General features: G+C 47.1%; 1 protein-coding gene and 1 non-coding gene across 2 annotated transcripts; both read right to left on the reverse strand.

The window, feature by feature from the left end:
- Window positions 1–87: 87 nt before the first annotated feature.
- LOC149428415 (UPF0450 protein C17orf58 homolog) lies at window positions 88–5,917 on the reverse strand. Its single transcript, XM_089667439.1, has 4 exons — window positions 5,697–5,917; window positions 1,193–1,747; window positions 473–556; window positions 88–371 (listed from the first exon to the last, which is right to left on the reverse strand). The coding sequence occupies exons 1-4, from the start codon at window positions 5,776–5,778 to the stop codon at window positions 130–132; spliced, it is 963 nt and encodes a 320-aa protein (XP_089523565.1). The 5' UTR covers window positions 5,779–5,917; the 3' UTR covers window positions 88–129.
- Window positions 5,918–13,941: 8,024 nt separating this feature from the next.
- On the reverse strand, window positions 13,942–14,014 carry TRNAR-CCG (transfer RNA arginine (anticodon CCG)). The gene has a single exon. It is a non-coding gene; the product is annotated as a tRNA-Arg (tRNA).
- Window positions 14,015–15,044: the final 1,030 nt, after the last annotated feature.

The raw sequence follows: 15,044 nt of genomic DNA on the forward strand, positions 1-15,044 counted from the left end.
TTGCAGGCCGTAGATTGGAGACCCCCTAGTACTATACACAAAATTGTCTTAGATACGTATGAAAATCATTAAAGTAAAAAAAAAAAGATCTTTAGCTAGTTTTTATAGTAAATAATCTGATGTACAAAGCTATAGGCAAGATTGGACAGGGCAATGAGGTATTTGTAGGATATTCTCACCAAGTTTGAAGTCCAGACATGACTTGGGGCAGTTTAAATGGTCCACAGCCAAGACTTTGACCCTGAAGAAGAAGCCATCAGGTGTTATATAGAGACGATTGATCTTGTATAAGCCACCGCTGTTCACCAGTATGGTCAGGAGCTGAATCCCTTTACCAAGAGTGTCCACGTCATGTACAATCCCATTCACCGCTGTGAGAAGAGAGGGCACACACTTACCAGCCTGTATGATCTGTGACCACTAATCCTCCATGAACTCTGAGGGTATCTCAGCAACATCTAAGTCTACTTACCAAAGTCACTGTTACAATAGGCCTCCCTTTCCTCTCTGTTTTTGTGGCAGTCCAACTGGCAGCTTCTTTCCTTGCTTTCGAATTCTACAAAGTAAACCCAATCATTTATTAAGAAGCATCAATGGCAGAGGTGTGGAAAGTTTGTCATTCAGAGAAGAAAATCAGGTACCTTATATGGCCTAAATTTTGTGGACCGCTGACCCCCCCATACACACACACGCCAATATCATCTTGTTGAACATCCTATTTCAGGTCATGACTTTTAATATAGAGTCACCCTTCCTCCCTACGGACATTTCCCCCTTCCCATCTTCTGGCTATGACACCCTCAACTTTACTGGAAAGACTTTCCACCCACTTATGAGGTTAATTGTTCTGGATGAGATTTTCTGGCTTGCAATTGGCATTCATCTCAAAAATGTTCAGTTGGGTTTAGGTAAGGGACACTCCCGGTCTTCCACACCAAACTGGTCAAACCATGTCTCTATGGAGCTGTGTGTATACATAGGGCATATTCTACAATCTACATTGTCTACAATGTCTTTGTATGATGTAGGATTATCAGGGCCCTTCACTGTAGACACCTGAACTTAATATGGAGGGGGGTTTACGTAATCTAGGCCATGTAGTGTATTAATATGCCAGCCGAGTCAGTTCTCTATGCGGTAGCAGAGTAATATGAGTCCAATGCTCACACGTAGCATAGCAAGATGAAGGTACCTTTCCGGAAGCCATGAAATTGGTAGAGTAGGCTGGAAGGTTGGCGGTTGGTCATCCAGGCTGGCTTGCTGGAGTTATATGAAAGTTCTACGAGTTTCTGAAGATTAATCTTGCCCGGACGATTATTTTCATGGTCCTGTAACTCATTGACCTTCCCGCTGCTCTGCTCTTCTGTTGAGATGGATTTTGAAGTATGAAGATTAGTGGAGGCAAATACCGAATCGAGAAGGTTCCTGTCTTGGAGAGGTTTGTGGGTGTCCGTGAATCCATTCACCAAAGAACGAGCAGGTAAGGCATTGGTTGGGAGTCTGTTACTGTGGTCAGCACTGCTTTTCCTCAGTCCCGTGTTGTTGTCCACAGCCAGTTTGGCCTTGGCCCTCTTATCTGGAGGGATCGTGGCCTTCTTCCTACCCCCGGGTGTTAAGGGACGGATTGCAGACAGTTCTTGGTTAGGGAATCTTTGTAGAGAGATTGTCCATGGAATGTCCATCTGATCCTCTGCTTGACTCCTAGATGGGTTCCTTTCCAGGTTCTGCGTTAAGTTCTGCCACTCACCTGTAATTGATAAAAACAGTGGAAAAATGTTTTTCTGTATTTATGGGGCGGATGTACCGTGTGCTGCTACTTTAGTTCATGGGATCAAGGCAAGGAGCATGAAGAGCACCACCATAGTAGTGGTGTTATTACAGTAGGGTGCTTGGATTGGTGTGTGGCTTGTGCGTTGATTTTCAAATGTATGCAACTGTGACCTTTATAAAAATACAAACACATTTGAATATGGTCCCATTTGATTTGAATTTTGTCACTTTTCATTTGAATTGGGTCCCATTTGATCTGTTCGATTTGACTTGGGTCCCCTTGGACTTAAATTGGGTCCCCTTTGCAGGGCCTTCTTAATGCAGGGGCACACCTAGGCACTGCCCAGTTGTCCCAGGTGCATGGAGGCCCCATGGCCAGGGCAAGGGGGGAACTGTGTTGGGGACGGGGGGGGGGGTGTTCCACTGGCGATTTGGCTGCTCGTGCTGCTCCTCGTTGACAGGAGTAACTGCAGTGTCACTCCTGTCAGAGGAGGAGCAGCCTTCATCAGGTGGCAACATTATTTGTGAGTACAATTTGGAAGGGGAGGGCACAACTCTGATGGTTGGGGACACTGATGGGAGACCTGATGTATAGGTGTGGTGATGGGGTCCCCTTGGATTTTTTTTAGGGTTCTCTTTGATTTGAATTGGGCCCCCTTGGATTTTATTAGGGTTCCTTTTGGTTTTAATTGGATCCCTTTGGATTTTATTAGGGTTCCTATTGGTTTGAATTGGGTGCCCTTGGATTTTTTTTTGGGTTCCCCTTGGTTTGAATGGGATCCCCTTGAATTTAGCCCCCTTTGACTTGATTTGGATGTGTGCTGATTTTCAAATATATTCACTTGTGACCTTCTCTATTAAAAAGATGCACGTTTGAATTGGGCCCCCTTGGGCTGGTATGTGGCTTGTATTTTAATTTGCACATTTATGCAACTTTGCACTTCCCTATTAAAAAGATGCAAATTTGAATTGGGTCCCCTTTGATTTGAATTGGGTCCCCTTTGATTTGACTTGGGTCCCCTTTGATTTGACTTGGGTCCCCTTTGGTTTGGAATGGATCCCCTTTGATTTGACTTGGGTCCCCTTTGGTTTGGAATGGATCCCCTTTTATTTGAATTGGGTCCCCTTTGATTTGACTTGGGTCCCCTTTGATTTGAATTGGGTCCCCTTTAATTTGAATTGGATTCCCTTTATTTGAATTGGATTCCCTTTGATTTGAATTAGGTCCCCTTTGATTTGAATTGGATCCCCTTTGATTTGAATTGGGTCCTCTTTGATTTGAATTAGGTCCCCTTTGATTTGAATTGGGTCCCCTTTGATTTGAATTGGATCATCTTTGATTTGAATTGGGTCCCCTTTGATTTGAATTGGGTCCCCTTTGCTGGGAGGGAGAAGGACTAGTCTTACGGGGGAGGGGGGAGATTTCCTCTATCTTCCTGTTGTGTCTCTGAGACAGGAAGCGAGGGGAAATCTCCTCATTGGTACACGATTTTACCCTTACTCGGCCCAAAACTGAAGAGAAAGGTTCTGGTTCTCCTTCGGCTCTCTTGTTTGGCCCCAATGGTGGAATTGTCAGATTTGGGTTTCTGCTGAGCCCCGGCTCTGTACACTTGGCAGTCGGTGGGGGTTCTGGGCTTCCCCCCTGCTGTGACCCGGGAGTGGTAGGCAGCCCCTCTCAGTTACCAGGCAGATTGGTAATTATTTGCCATCGTGAAGAATCTGCGGGTTGGAGGGTCGGCTATTGTCTGCCGTGTTTAGGAGATTTCATGGCTCTCTGAATGGCCCCCGGAGACAGAGCGCACATTCAGCCGCCTGAATAGGAGCGCCATGGAAAGTACACACCATAAATGATGGATTGTCCCCCCCACCCCTCCACCCCCATGTGTACAGTTCTGATTTGCTGACACCCAGCAGCGAAATACCTTCAATGGGGTCAGTGGGTCTGATTGTACCAATGCTTAAAGGTGCCGGACAAAATGTTCAGAACCAGCAGAGTCCCCCGTGGGGGGGGGGGGGGTCAGGTGATGGCAACCGGACAACCCTGTGTACAGGTCACATAGGTTTCCTGCAGAACATCGCTCCATCCCATCCCCCTCCTGACAGATCCATATTGATATATTCTGCAGATTATTCCATCACTGACCTCTCTAAAGATCTGCAGAACATCGCTCCATCCCCTCCCCCTCCTGACAGATCCATATTGATATATTCTGCAGATTATTCCATCACTGACCCCTCTAGAGATCTGCAGAACATCGCTCCATCCCCTCCCCCTCCTGACAGATCCATATTGATATATTCTGCAGATTATTCCATCACTGACCCCTCTAGAGATCTGCAGAACATCGCTCCATCCCATCCCCCTCCTGACAGACCCACATTTATATAGTCTGCATATTATTCCATCACTGACCCCTCTAGAGATCTGCAGAACATCGCTCCTCCCATCCCCCTCCTGACAGATCTATTTTGGTATATTCTGCAGATTATTCCACCACTGACCCCTCTAGAGATCTGCAGAACATTGCTCCCTCCCATCCCCCTCCACACAGATCCATATTGGTATATTCTGCAGATTATCCCACCACTGACCTCTCTATAGATCTGCAGAACATCGCTCCGTCCCCTCCCCCTCCTGACAGATCCATATTGATATATTCTGCAGATTATCCCATCACTGACCCCTCTAGAGATCTGCAGAACATCGCTCCCTCCCATCCCCCTCCTGACAGATCCATATTTATATAGTCTGCATGTTATTCCATCACTGACCCCTCTAGAGATCTGCAGAACATCGCTCCCTCCCCTCCTGACATCCATTTTGGTATATTCTGCAGACTATTCATCACTGACCTCTCTAGAGATCTGCAGATCATCGCTCCGTCCCCTCCCCCTCCTGACAGATCCATATTGGTATATTCTGCAGATTATTCCACCACTGACCTCTCTAGAGATCTGCAGAACATCGCTCCTCCCATCCCCCTCCTGACAGATCCATATTGGTATATTCTGCAGATTATCCCACCACTGACCTCTCTAGAGATCTGCAGAACATCGCTCCTCCCATCCCCCTCCTGACAGATCCATATTGATATATTCTGCAGATTATCCCATCACTGACCCCTCGAGTTCTGCAGAACATTGCTCCTCCCATCCCCCTCCTGACAGATCCATATTGGTATATTCTGCAGATTATTCCATCACTGACCCCTCTAGAGATCTGCAGAACATCGCTTCCTCCCCTCCTGACAGATCCATATTAAGATATTCTGCAGCATCAAGGCTGACCATGCTGGGACTTGTAGTCTTTCTCTATTTGTGCCGTGCTGTAACTTCCTGGAACTTGTAGTTCCTCAGCATCAAGGCAGCCAAGAGAAGCAGCTCTGTGCACCCCTAGTGGACAGGTTATAACAATGACAGCAGAGGTTCCAACAAAGACCAATACACTCCCTTTCCTAGCCTCCCATTGGGTGAGCGATGACTTCTGATTGGTCGCTTTGCACAGCTGTTCCATTCTTGTACCATTTTCATAAATCTCTTCCCCTGCTGGCCACATGAACACTTCTTCCTGAGTGCCATTGATCCCGCCATGATAGGTACCACCTGCCCTTCCTATGGAACAGACGAGCCCGGCATTAACGCTCGTTCACAACCAATCGCCGGCATCGCGGTGCGTTTATAAAGCGGTGCGTTGTGCCGGCATTTGTTTTTACTGCCAGCGATTGGCTGCAAATCTGAAAGTTGTTTACAATGAAAGGATGAAATCTTTTTTAATCACATTTTTTGCTGTAAATATCAGGGACAGGTTGATGAAATGAGGACAGAAGTGTAGAAGTTAAAGGAGGACTCTGGACACCCGTCTGCTCCCACCTGGGGGGACTATACAAATATTCTTCTGTGGGGTAGGTGATGTGGGGGGCACTTACCTGCTATGGTGCTGGCCAGGGTGGCCGACAGGACCAGGATGCACAGAGCCCCCGGGGTAGGAGCAGCAGAGGAGAGATCCATGGCCGAGTGTAGCTCCGTCTGTCTGCTGTCCTCCCAGCCTCATGCTAATGAGGGGCGTCCGCGGGGGGATCATGAATGAGGAATGAGTGGAGAGGAGGCGCTGAGAGGACACCAACACCCCTCCAATTCTTCTTCACCTCCTTTAATGACCCAAAACCCAGCCCCCTCCCCATTGCCCAATTACCACCCCCCTTCCCTGGGAAATAACAGTTTACATTTCTATGATAATGAGATCGCTCTCCCATGATCCCTGGATGGCTCCTCCGCTGCTGACACCAACCTGCCGGAGATGGACTACAACTGGAGCACACAGGATCTGGTGCAGCTCTGCATGGCAGCCAATCAGCTTCTACCTTCAGCTTGTTCCATAAAGCTTTGGTAATGAAACCTGGAAGCTGATTGGCTGCCATGCAGAGCGGCACCAGATCCTGTGTGCTCCAGTATTAGTAAATCCCCCCCTACGGAGTCCTAACAGAGAGCAGATTATGTTCTACTGAAATATATTAATATATCTTATATCCGGAGGGCGGTGATGTCACTCTGTATAATATATCTTATATCCGGAGGGCGGTGATGTCACTCCTGTATAATATATCTTATATCTGGAGGGCGGTGATGTCACTCTGTATAATACATCTTATATCCGGAGGGCGGTGATGTCACCCTGTATAATATATCTTATATCTGGAGGGCGGTGATGTCACTCTGTATAATATATCTTATATCCGGAGGGCGGCGATGTCACTCCTGTATAATATATCTTATATCCGGAGGGCGGTGATGTCACTCTGTATAATATATCTTATATCCGGAGGGCGGTGATGTCACTCCTGTATAATATATCTTATATCCGGAGGGCGGTGATGTCACTCTGTATAATATATCTTATATCCGGAGGGCGGTGATGTCACTCTGTATAATACATCTTATATCCGGAGGGCGGTGATGTCACTCTGTATAATATATCTTATATCTGGAGGGCGGTGATGTCACTCCTGTATAATATATCTTATATCCGGAGGGCGGTGATGTCACTCCTGTATAATATATCTTATATCCGGAGGGCGGTGATGTCACTCTGTATAATATATCTTATATCTGGAGGGCGGTGATGTCACTCCTGTATAATATATCTTATATCCGGAGGGCGGTGATGTCACTCCTGTATAATATATCTTATATCCGGAGGGCGGTGATGTCACTCCTGTATAATATATCTTATATCTGGAGGGCGGTGATGTCACTCTGTATAATATATCTTATATCCGGAGGGCGGTGATGTCACTCTGTATAATATATCTTATATCTGGAGGGCGGTGATGTCACTCCTGTATAATATATCTTATATCCGGAGGGCGGTGATGTCACTCTGTATAATATATCTTATATCCGGAGGGCGGTGATGTCACTCTGTATAATATATCTTATATCCGGAGAGCGGTGATGTCACTCTGTATAATATATCTTATATCCGGAGGGCGGTGATGTCACTCCTGTATAATATATCTTATATCTGGAGGGCGGTGATGTCACTCCTGTATAATATATCTTATATCTGGAGGGCGGTGATGTCACTCCTGTATAATATATCTTATATCTGGAGGGCGGTGATGTCACTCCTGTATAATATATCTTATATCTGGAGGGCGGTGATGTCACTCTGTATAATATATCTTATATCTGGAGAGCGGTGATGTCACTCTGTATAATATATCTTATATCTGGAGGGCGGTGATGTCACTCTGTATAATATATCTTATATCTGGAGGGCGGTGATGTCACTCTGTATAATATATCTTATATCTGGAGGGCGGTGATGTCACTCCTGTATAATATATCTTATATCTGGAGGGCGGTGATGTCACTCTGTATAATATATCTTATATCTGGAGGGCGGTGATGTCACTCTGTATAATATATCTTATATCTGGAGGGCGGTGATGTCACTCCTGTATAATATATCTTATATCCGGAGGGCGGTGATGTCACTCTGTATAATATATCTTATATCTGGAGGGCGGTGATGTCACTCTGTATAATATATCTTATATCCGGAGGGCGGTGATGTCACTCCTGTATAATATATCTTATATCCGGAGGGCGGTGATGTCACTCTGTATAATATATCTTATATCTGGAGGGCGGTGATGTCACTCTGTATAATATATCTTATATCTGGAGGGCAGTGATGTCACTCTGTATAATATATCTTATATCTGGAGAGCGGTGATGTCACTCTGTATAATATATCTTATATCTGGAGAGCGGTGATGTCACTCTGTATAATATATCTTATATCCGGAGGGCGGTGATGTCACTCTGTATAATATATCTTATATCTGGAGGGCGGTGATGTCACTCTGTATAATATATCTTATATCTGGAGAGCGGTGATGTCACTCTGTATAACATATCTTATATCTGGAGGGCGGTGATGTCACTCTGTATAACATATCTTATATCCGGAGGGCGGTGATGTCACTCCTGTATAATATATCTTATATCTGGAGGGCGGTGATGTCACTCTGTATAACATATCTTATATCCGGAGAGCGGTGATGTCACTCCTGTATAACATATCTTATATCCGGAGGGCGGTGATGTCACTCCTGTATAATATATCTTATATCTGGAGGGCGGTGATGTCACTCCTGTATAATATATCTTATATCTGGAGGGCGGTGATGTCACTCTGTATATCTTATATCTGGAGGGCGGTGATGTCACTCCTGTATAATATATCTTATATCTGGAGGGTGGTGATGTCACTCCTGTATAATATATCTTATATCCGGAGGGCGGTGATGTCACTCTGTATAATATATCTTATATCTGGAGGGCGGTGATGTCACTCTGTATAATATATCTTATATCTGGAGGGCGGTGATGTCACTCCTGTATAATATATCTTATATCTGGAGGGCGGTGATGTCACTCTGTATAATATATCTTATATCCGGAGGGCGGTGATGTCACTCTGTATAATATATCTTATATCTGGAGGGCGGTGATGTCACTCTGTATAATATATCTTATATCCGGAGGGCGGTGATGTCACTCTGTATAATATATCTTATATCTGGAGGGCGGTGATGTCACTCTGTATAATATATCTTATATCTGGAGGGCGGTGATGTCACTTTGTATAATATATCTTATATCTGGAGGGCGGTGATGTCACTCCTGTATAATATATCTTATATCCGGAGGGCGGTGATGTCACTCTGTATAATATATCTGGAGGGCGGTGATGTCACTCTGTATAATATATCTGGAGGGTGGTGATGTCACTCTGTATAATATATCTTATATCTGGAGAGCGGTGATGTCACTCCTGTATAATATATCTTATATCCGGAGGGCGGTGATGTCACTTTGTATAATATATCTTATATCCGGAGGGCGGTGATGTCACTCTGTATAATATATCTTATATCTGGAGGGCGGTGATGTCACTCTGTATAATATATCTTATATCTGGAGGGCGGTGATGTCACTCCTGTATAATATATCTTATATCTGGAGGGCGGTGATGTCACTCTGTATAATATATCTTATATCTGGAGGATGGTGATGTCACTCTGTATAATATATCTTATATCCGGAGGGCGGTGATGTCACTCTGTATAATATATCTTATATCTGGAGGGCGGTGATGTCACTCTGTATAATATATCTTATATCCGGAGGGCGGTGATGTCACTCTGTATAATATATCTTATATCTGGAGGGCGGTGATGTCACTCTGTATAATATATCTTATATCTGGAGGGCGGTGATGTCACTCTGTATAATATATCTTATATCTGGAGGGCGGTGATGTCACTTTGTATAATATATCTTATATCTGGAGGGCGGTGATGTCACTCTGTATAATATATCTTATATCTGGAGGGCGGTGATGTCACTCTGTATAATATATCTTATATCTGGAGGGCGGTGATGTCACTTTGTATAATATATCTTATATCTGGAGGGCGGTGATGTCACTCCTGTATAATATATCTTATATCCGGAGGGCGGTGATGTCACTCTGTATAATATATCTGGAGGGCGGTGATGTCACTCTGTATAATATATCTGGAGGGTGGTGATGTCACTCCTGTATAATATATCTTATATCTGGAGGGCGGTGATGTCACTCCTGTATAATATATCTTATATCCGGAGGGCGGTGATGTCACTTTGTATAATATATCTTATATCCGGAGGGCGGTGATGTCACTCTGTATAATATTGATGTCACTCTGTATAATATATCTTATATCTGGAGGGCGGTGATGTCACTCTTTATAGAATATATCTTATATCTGGAGGGCGGTGATGTCACTCCTGTATAATATATCTTATATCCGGTGGGCGGTGATGTCACTCTGTATATCTTATATCCGGAGGGCGGTGATGTCACTCTGTATAATATATCTTATATCTGGAGGGCGGTGATGTCACTCCTGTATAATATATCTTATATCTGGAGGGCGGTGATGTCACTCCTGTATAATATATCTTATATCTGGAGGGCGGTGATGTCACTCCTGTATATCTTATATCTGGAGGGCGGTGATGTCACTCTGTATAATATATCTTATATCTGGAGGGTGGTGATGTCACTCTGTATAATATATCTTATATCCGGAGGGCGGTGATGTCACTCCTGTATAATATATCTTATATCTGGAGGGCGGTGATGTCACTCTGTATAATATATCTTATATCTGGAGGGCGGCGATGTCACTCCTGTATAATATATCTTATATCCGGAGGGCGGTGATGTCACTCTGTATAATATATCTTATATCCGGAGGGCGGTGATGTCACTCTGTATAATATATCTTATATCTGGAGGGCGGTGATGTCACTTTGTATAATATATCTTATATCTGGAGGGCGGTGATGTCACTCCTGTATAATATATCTTATATCTGGAGAGCGGTGATGTCACTCCTGTATAATATATCTTATATCTGGAGGGCGGTGATGTCACTTTGTATAATATATCTTATATCTGGAGGGCGGTGATGTCACTCCTGTATAATATATCTTATATCTGGAGAGCGGTGATGTCACTCCTGTATAATATATCTTATATCTGGAGGGCGGTGATGTCACTTTGTATAATATATCTTATATCTGGAGGGCGGTGATGTCACTCCTGTATAATATATCTTATATCTGGAGAGCGGTGATGTCACTCCTGTATAATATATCTTATATCTGGAGAGCGGTGATGTCACTCCTGTATAATATATCTTATATCCGGAGGGCGGTGATGTCACTCTGTATAATATATCTGGAGGGCGGTGATGTCACTCTGTATAATATTGATGTCACTCTGTATAATATATCTTATATCTGGAGGGCGGTAATGTCACTCCTGTATAATATATCTTATATCTGGAGGGCGGTGATGTCACTCCTGTATAATATATCTTATATCTGGAGGGCGGTGATGTCACTCTGTATAATATATCTTATATCTGGAGGGCGGTGATGTCATTCCTGTATAATATATCTTATATCTGGAGGGCGGTGATGTCACTCTGTATAATATATCTTGTATCTGGAGGGCGGTGATGTCACTCTGTATAATATATCTTATATCTGGAGGGCGGTGATGTCACTCCTGTATAATATATCTTGTATCCGGAGGGCGGTGATGTCACTCTGTATAATATATCTTATATCCGGAGGGCGGTGATGTCACTCTGTATAATATATCTTATATCCGGAGGGCGGTGATGTCACTCTGTATAATATATCTTATATCCGGAGGGCGGTGATGTCACTCCTGTATAATATATCTTATATCCGGAGGGCGGTGATGTCACTCTGTATAATATATCTTATATCCGGAGGGCGGTGATGTCACTCTGTATAATATATCTTATATCCGGAGGGCGGTGATGTCACTCTGTATAATATATCTTATATCTGGAGGGCGGTGATGTCACTCTGTATAATATATCTTATATCTGGAAGGTGGTGACGTCACTCTGTATATCTTATATCTGGAGGATGGTGATGCCACACCTGTGAAGGAAGCCTGAGTGCTCATTGAGCCCGCAGCACACGTGTTTATGCAGCTGTGTTGCGTGTCCCATGTGTCGCGTTTCCCGTGCATTGGCAGCTGTGGGGCTCGGAGTGGAGGTCCTGCACGCTGTGCTTGGCTACACTACTGCGCAGACGCCGCCGCACATCCTCCTGGTGGATGGATCAGTCTGTCTTTTCCTGCGCGCTTCTGAGGACATCTAGCGACAAGTTTTGGGATTACAGTCTGTGTACAAGTGGGAGGACATCTAGCGGCCGGTGCTGGGATGGCAGGCTGTGTGTAGTGGGAGGACATCTAGCGGCCAGTGCTGGGATGGCAGGCTGTGTGTAGTGGGAGGACATCTAGCGGCCAGTGATGGGATGGCAGGCTGTGTGTAGTGGGAGGACATCTAGCGGCCAGTGCTGGGATGGCAGGCTGTGTGTAGTGGGAGGACATCTAGCGGCCAGTGATGGGATGGCAGGCTGTGTGTAGTGGGAGGACATCTAGCGGCCAGTGCTGGGATGGCAGGCTGTATGTAGTGGGAGGACATCTAGCGGCCGGTGCTGGGATGGTAGGCTGGGTACAGGGGGACATCTAGCGGCCGGTGCTGGGATGGTAGGCTGGGTACAGGGGGACATCTAGCGGCCGGTGCTGGGATGGCCGGCGTTGGGTGGATTCCTCCTCGGTGTGATCGTTCCGATGTATGAGTTGTGGGGGGGATCCGGGTGTAATGGGTTGTGGGGAGATCCGGGTGTAATGACACCCATCTGGTGGATGGATCAGTCTGTCTTTTCCTGCGCGCTTCTGAGGACATCTAGCGACAAGTTTTGGGATTACAGTCTGTGTACAAGTGGGAGGACATCTAGCGGCCGGTGCTGGGATGGCCGGCGTTGGGTGGATTCCTCCTCGGTGTGATCGTTCCGATGTATGAGTTGTGGGGGGGATCCGGGTGTAATGGGTTGTGGGGAGATCCGGGTGTAATGACACCCATCTGGTGGATGGATCAGTCTGTCTTTTCCTGCGCGCTTCTGAGGACATCTAGCGACAAGTTTTGGGATTACAGTCTGTGTACAAGTGGGAGGACATCTAGCGGCCGGTGCTGGGATGGCCGGTGCTGGGATGGCAGGCTGTGTGTAGTGGGAGGACATCTAGCGGCCAGTGCTGGGATGGCAGGCTAGGTATAGTGACATCTAGCGGCCAGTGCTGGGATGGCAGGCTGGGTACAGGGGAGGACATCTAGCGGCCAGTGCTGGGATGACAGGCTCTGTGTAGTGAGAGGACATCTAGCGGCCAGTGCTGGGATGGCAGGCTGTGTGTAGTGGGAGGACATCTAGCGGCCAGTGCTGGGATGACAGGCTGGGTACAGGGGAGGACATCTAGCGGTCGGTGCTGGGATGGCAGGCTGTGTGTAGTGGGAGGACATCTAGCGCTCAGTGCTGGGATGGCAGGCTGTGTGTAGTGGGAGGACATCTAGCGGCCAGTGCTGGGATGACAGGCTCTGTGTAGTGAGAGGACATCTAGCGGTCGGTGCTGGGATGGCAGGCTGTGTGTAGTGGGAGGACATCTAGCGGCCAGTGCTGGGATGACAGGCTGGGTACAGGGGAGGACATCTAGCGGTCGGTGCTGGGATGGCAGGCTGTGTGTAGTGGGAGGACATCTAGCGCTCAGTGCTGGGATGGCAGGCTGTGTGTAGTGGGAGGACATCTAGCGGCCAGTGCTGGGATGGCAGGCTGTGTGTAGTGGGAGGACATCTAGCGGCCGGTGCTGGGATGGTAGGCTGGGTACAGGGGGACATCTAGCGGCCGGTGCTGGGATGGCCGGCGTTGGGTGGATTCCTCCTCGGTGTGATCGTTCCGATGTATGAGTTGTGGGGGGGATCCGGGTGTAATGGGTTGTGGGGAGATCCGGGTGTAATGACACCCACGGGCCCCTCGTTATTGATGAGGTGTGACGGGGCAATGTAATAATAAGAATGGCGATACAATGAAGACATTCGGGCCGTCAGGTGGAAATGTCGGTCAGGACATAATGCGGTGCGGGGTGACCCGGCGGATATTCCGGTATTCCCCCGGCAGGTCCCGGTCCAGGGATCCCCTCCTCGGTCTCGGACACAATTTATAAAACGGATTTAGGAGCGACCCAGATGGGACTCGAACCCACAATCCCCAGCTCCGGAGGCTGATGCCTTATCCATTAGGCCACTGGGTCACCGCATGTTTGCCAGCACCAGCCACGTCTCTTACAGCTGGCGAATCAGTGAGCGCTCCGCCCACATTCACTTCTCAGCCTATCACCTCCCGGGAGTCCTTAACTCCGGGGGGAGAGGAGGAGGGAACCGACCCGGAACACGTGACCGGGCGGCCATCTTGTTCTCTCTGACAGAACATGGCTGATGGTTCTCCTCAGATAGGACCCGGATATCAGTTCTGGGTGGAGACGGGGGAGGGGAAGGATATCACACCTTATTATTAGCTGTTCTAGTTTAATTTCCTGTCATGGTGTCCCCAGTACAGGAAGTGAGGTGAAATCTGCCCACCTGGGTCACACATTTCTTCTTTCTGACCTGTGCCTAGTTACTGTGTGACATGAATGTTGTCTAAGGGCACACAACGCATAGCAACCATCACCCCCTACACAACGCATAGCAACCATCACCCCCTACACAACGCACAGCAACCATCACCCCCTACACAACGCACAGCAACCATCACCCCCTACACAACGCACAGCAACCATCACCCCCTACACAACGCATAGCAACCATCACCCCCTGCACAACGCATAGCAACCATCACCCCCTGCACAACGCATAGCAACCATCGCACCCCTACACAACGCATAGCAACCATCGCACCCCTACACAACGCATAGCAACCATCGCACCCCTACACAACGCATAGCAACCATCGCACCCCTACACAACGCATAGCAACCATCACCCCCTACACAACGCATAGCAACCATCGCACCACTACACAACGCATAGCAACCATCGCACCCCTACACAACGCATAGCAACCATCGTACCCCTACACAACGCATAGCAACCATCGCACCCCTACACAACGCATAGCAACCATCGCCCCCCCCCCCACACAACGGCCAGCAACCACCCCCCTACACAACGCATAGCAACCATCACCCCCTACACAACGCATAGCAACCATCGTACCCCTACACAACGCATAGCAACCATCCCCCCTACGCAACGCATAGCAACCATCGCCCCCCCCCACAC

This window comes from Staurois parvus, unplaced genomic scaffold (genome assembly GCF_062004578.1).
Source record: "Staurois parvus isolate SC_StPar_1 unplaced genomic scaffold, SC_StPar_1.0 ptg003254l, whole genome shotgun sequence".
In the NCBI taxonomy this organism is placed as follows: Eukaryota; Metazoa; Chordata; class Amphibia; order Anura; family Ranidae; genus Staurois; species Staurois parvus.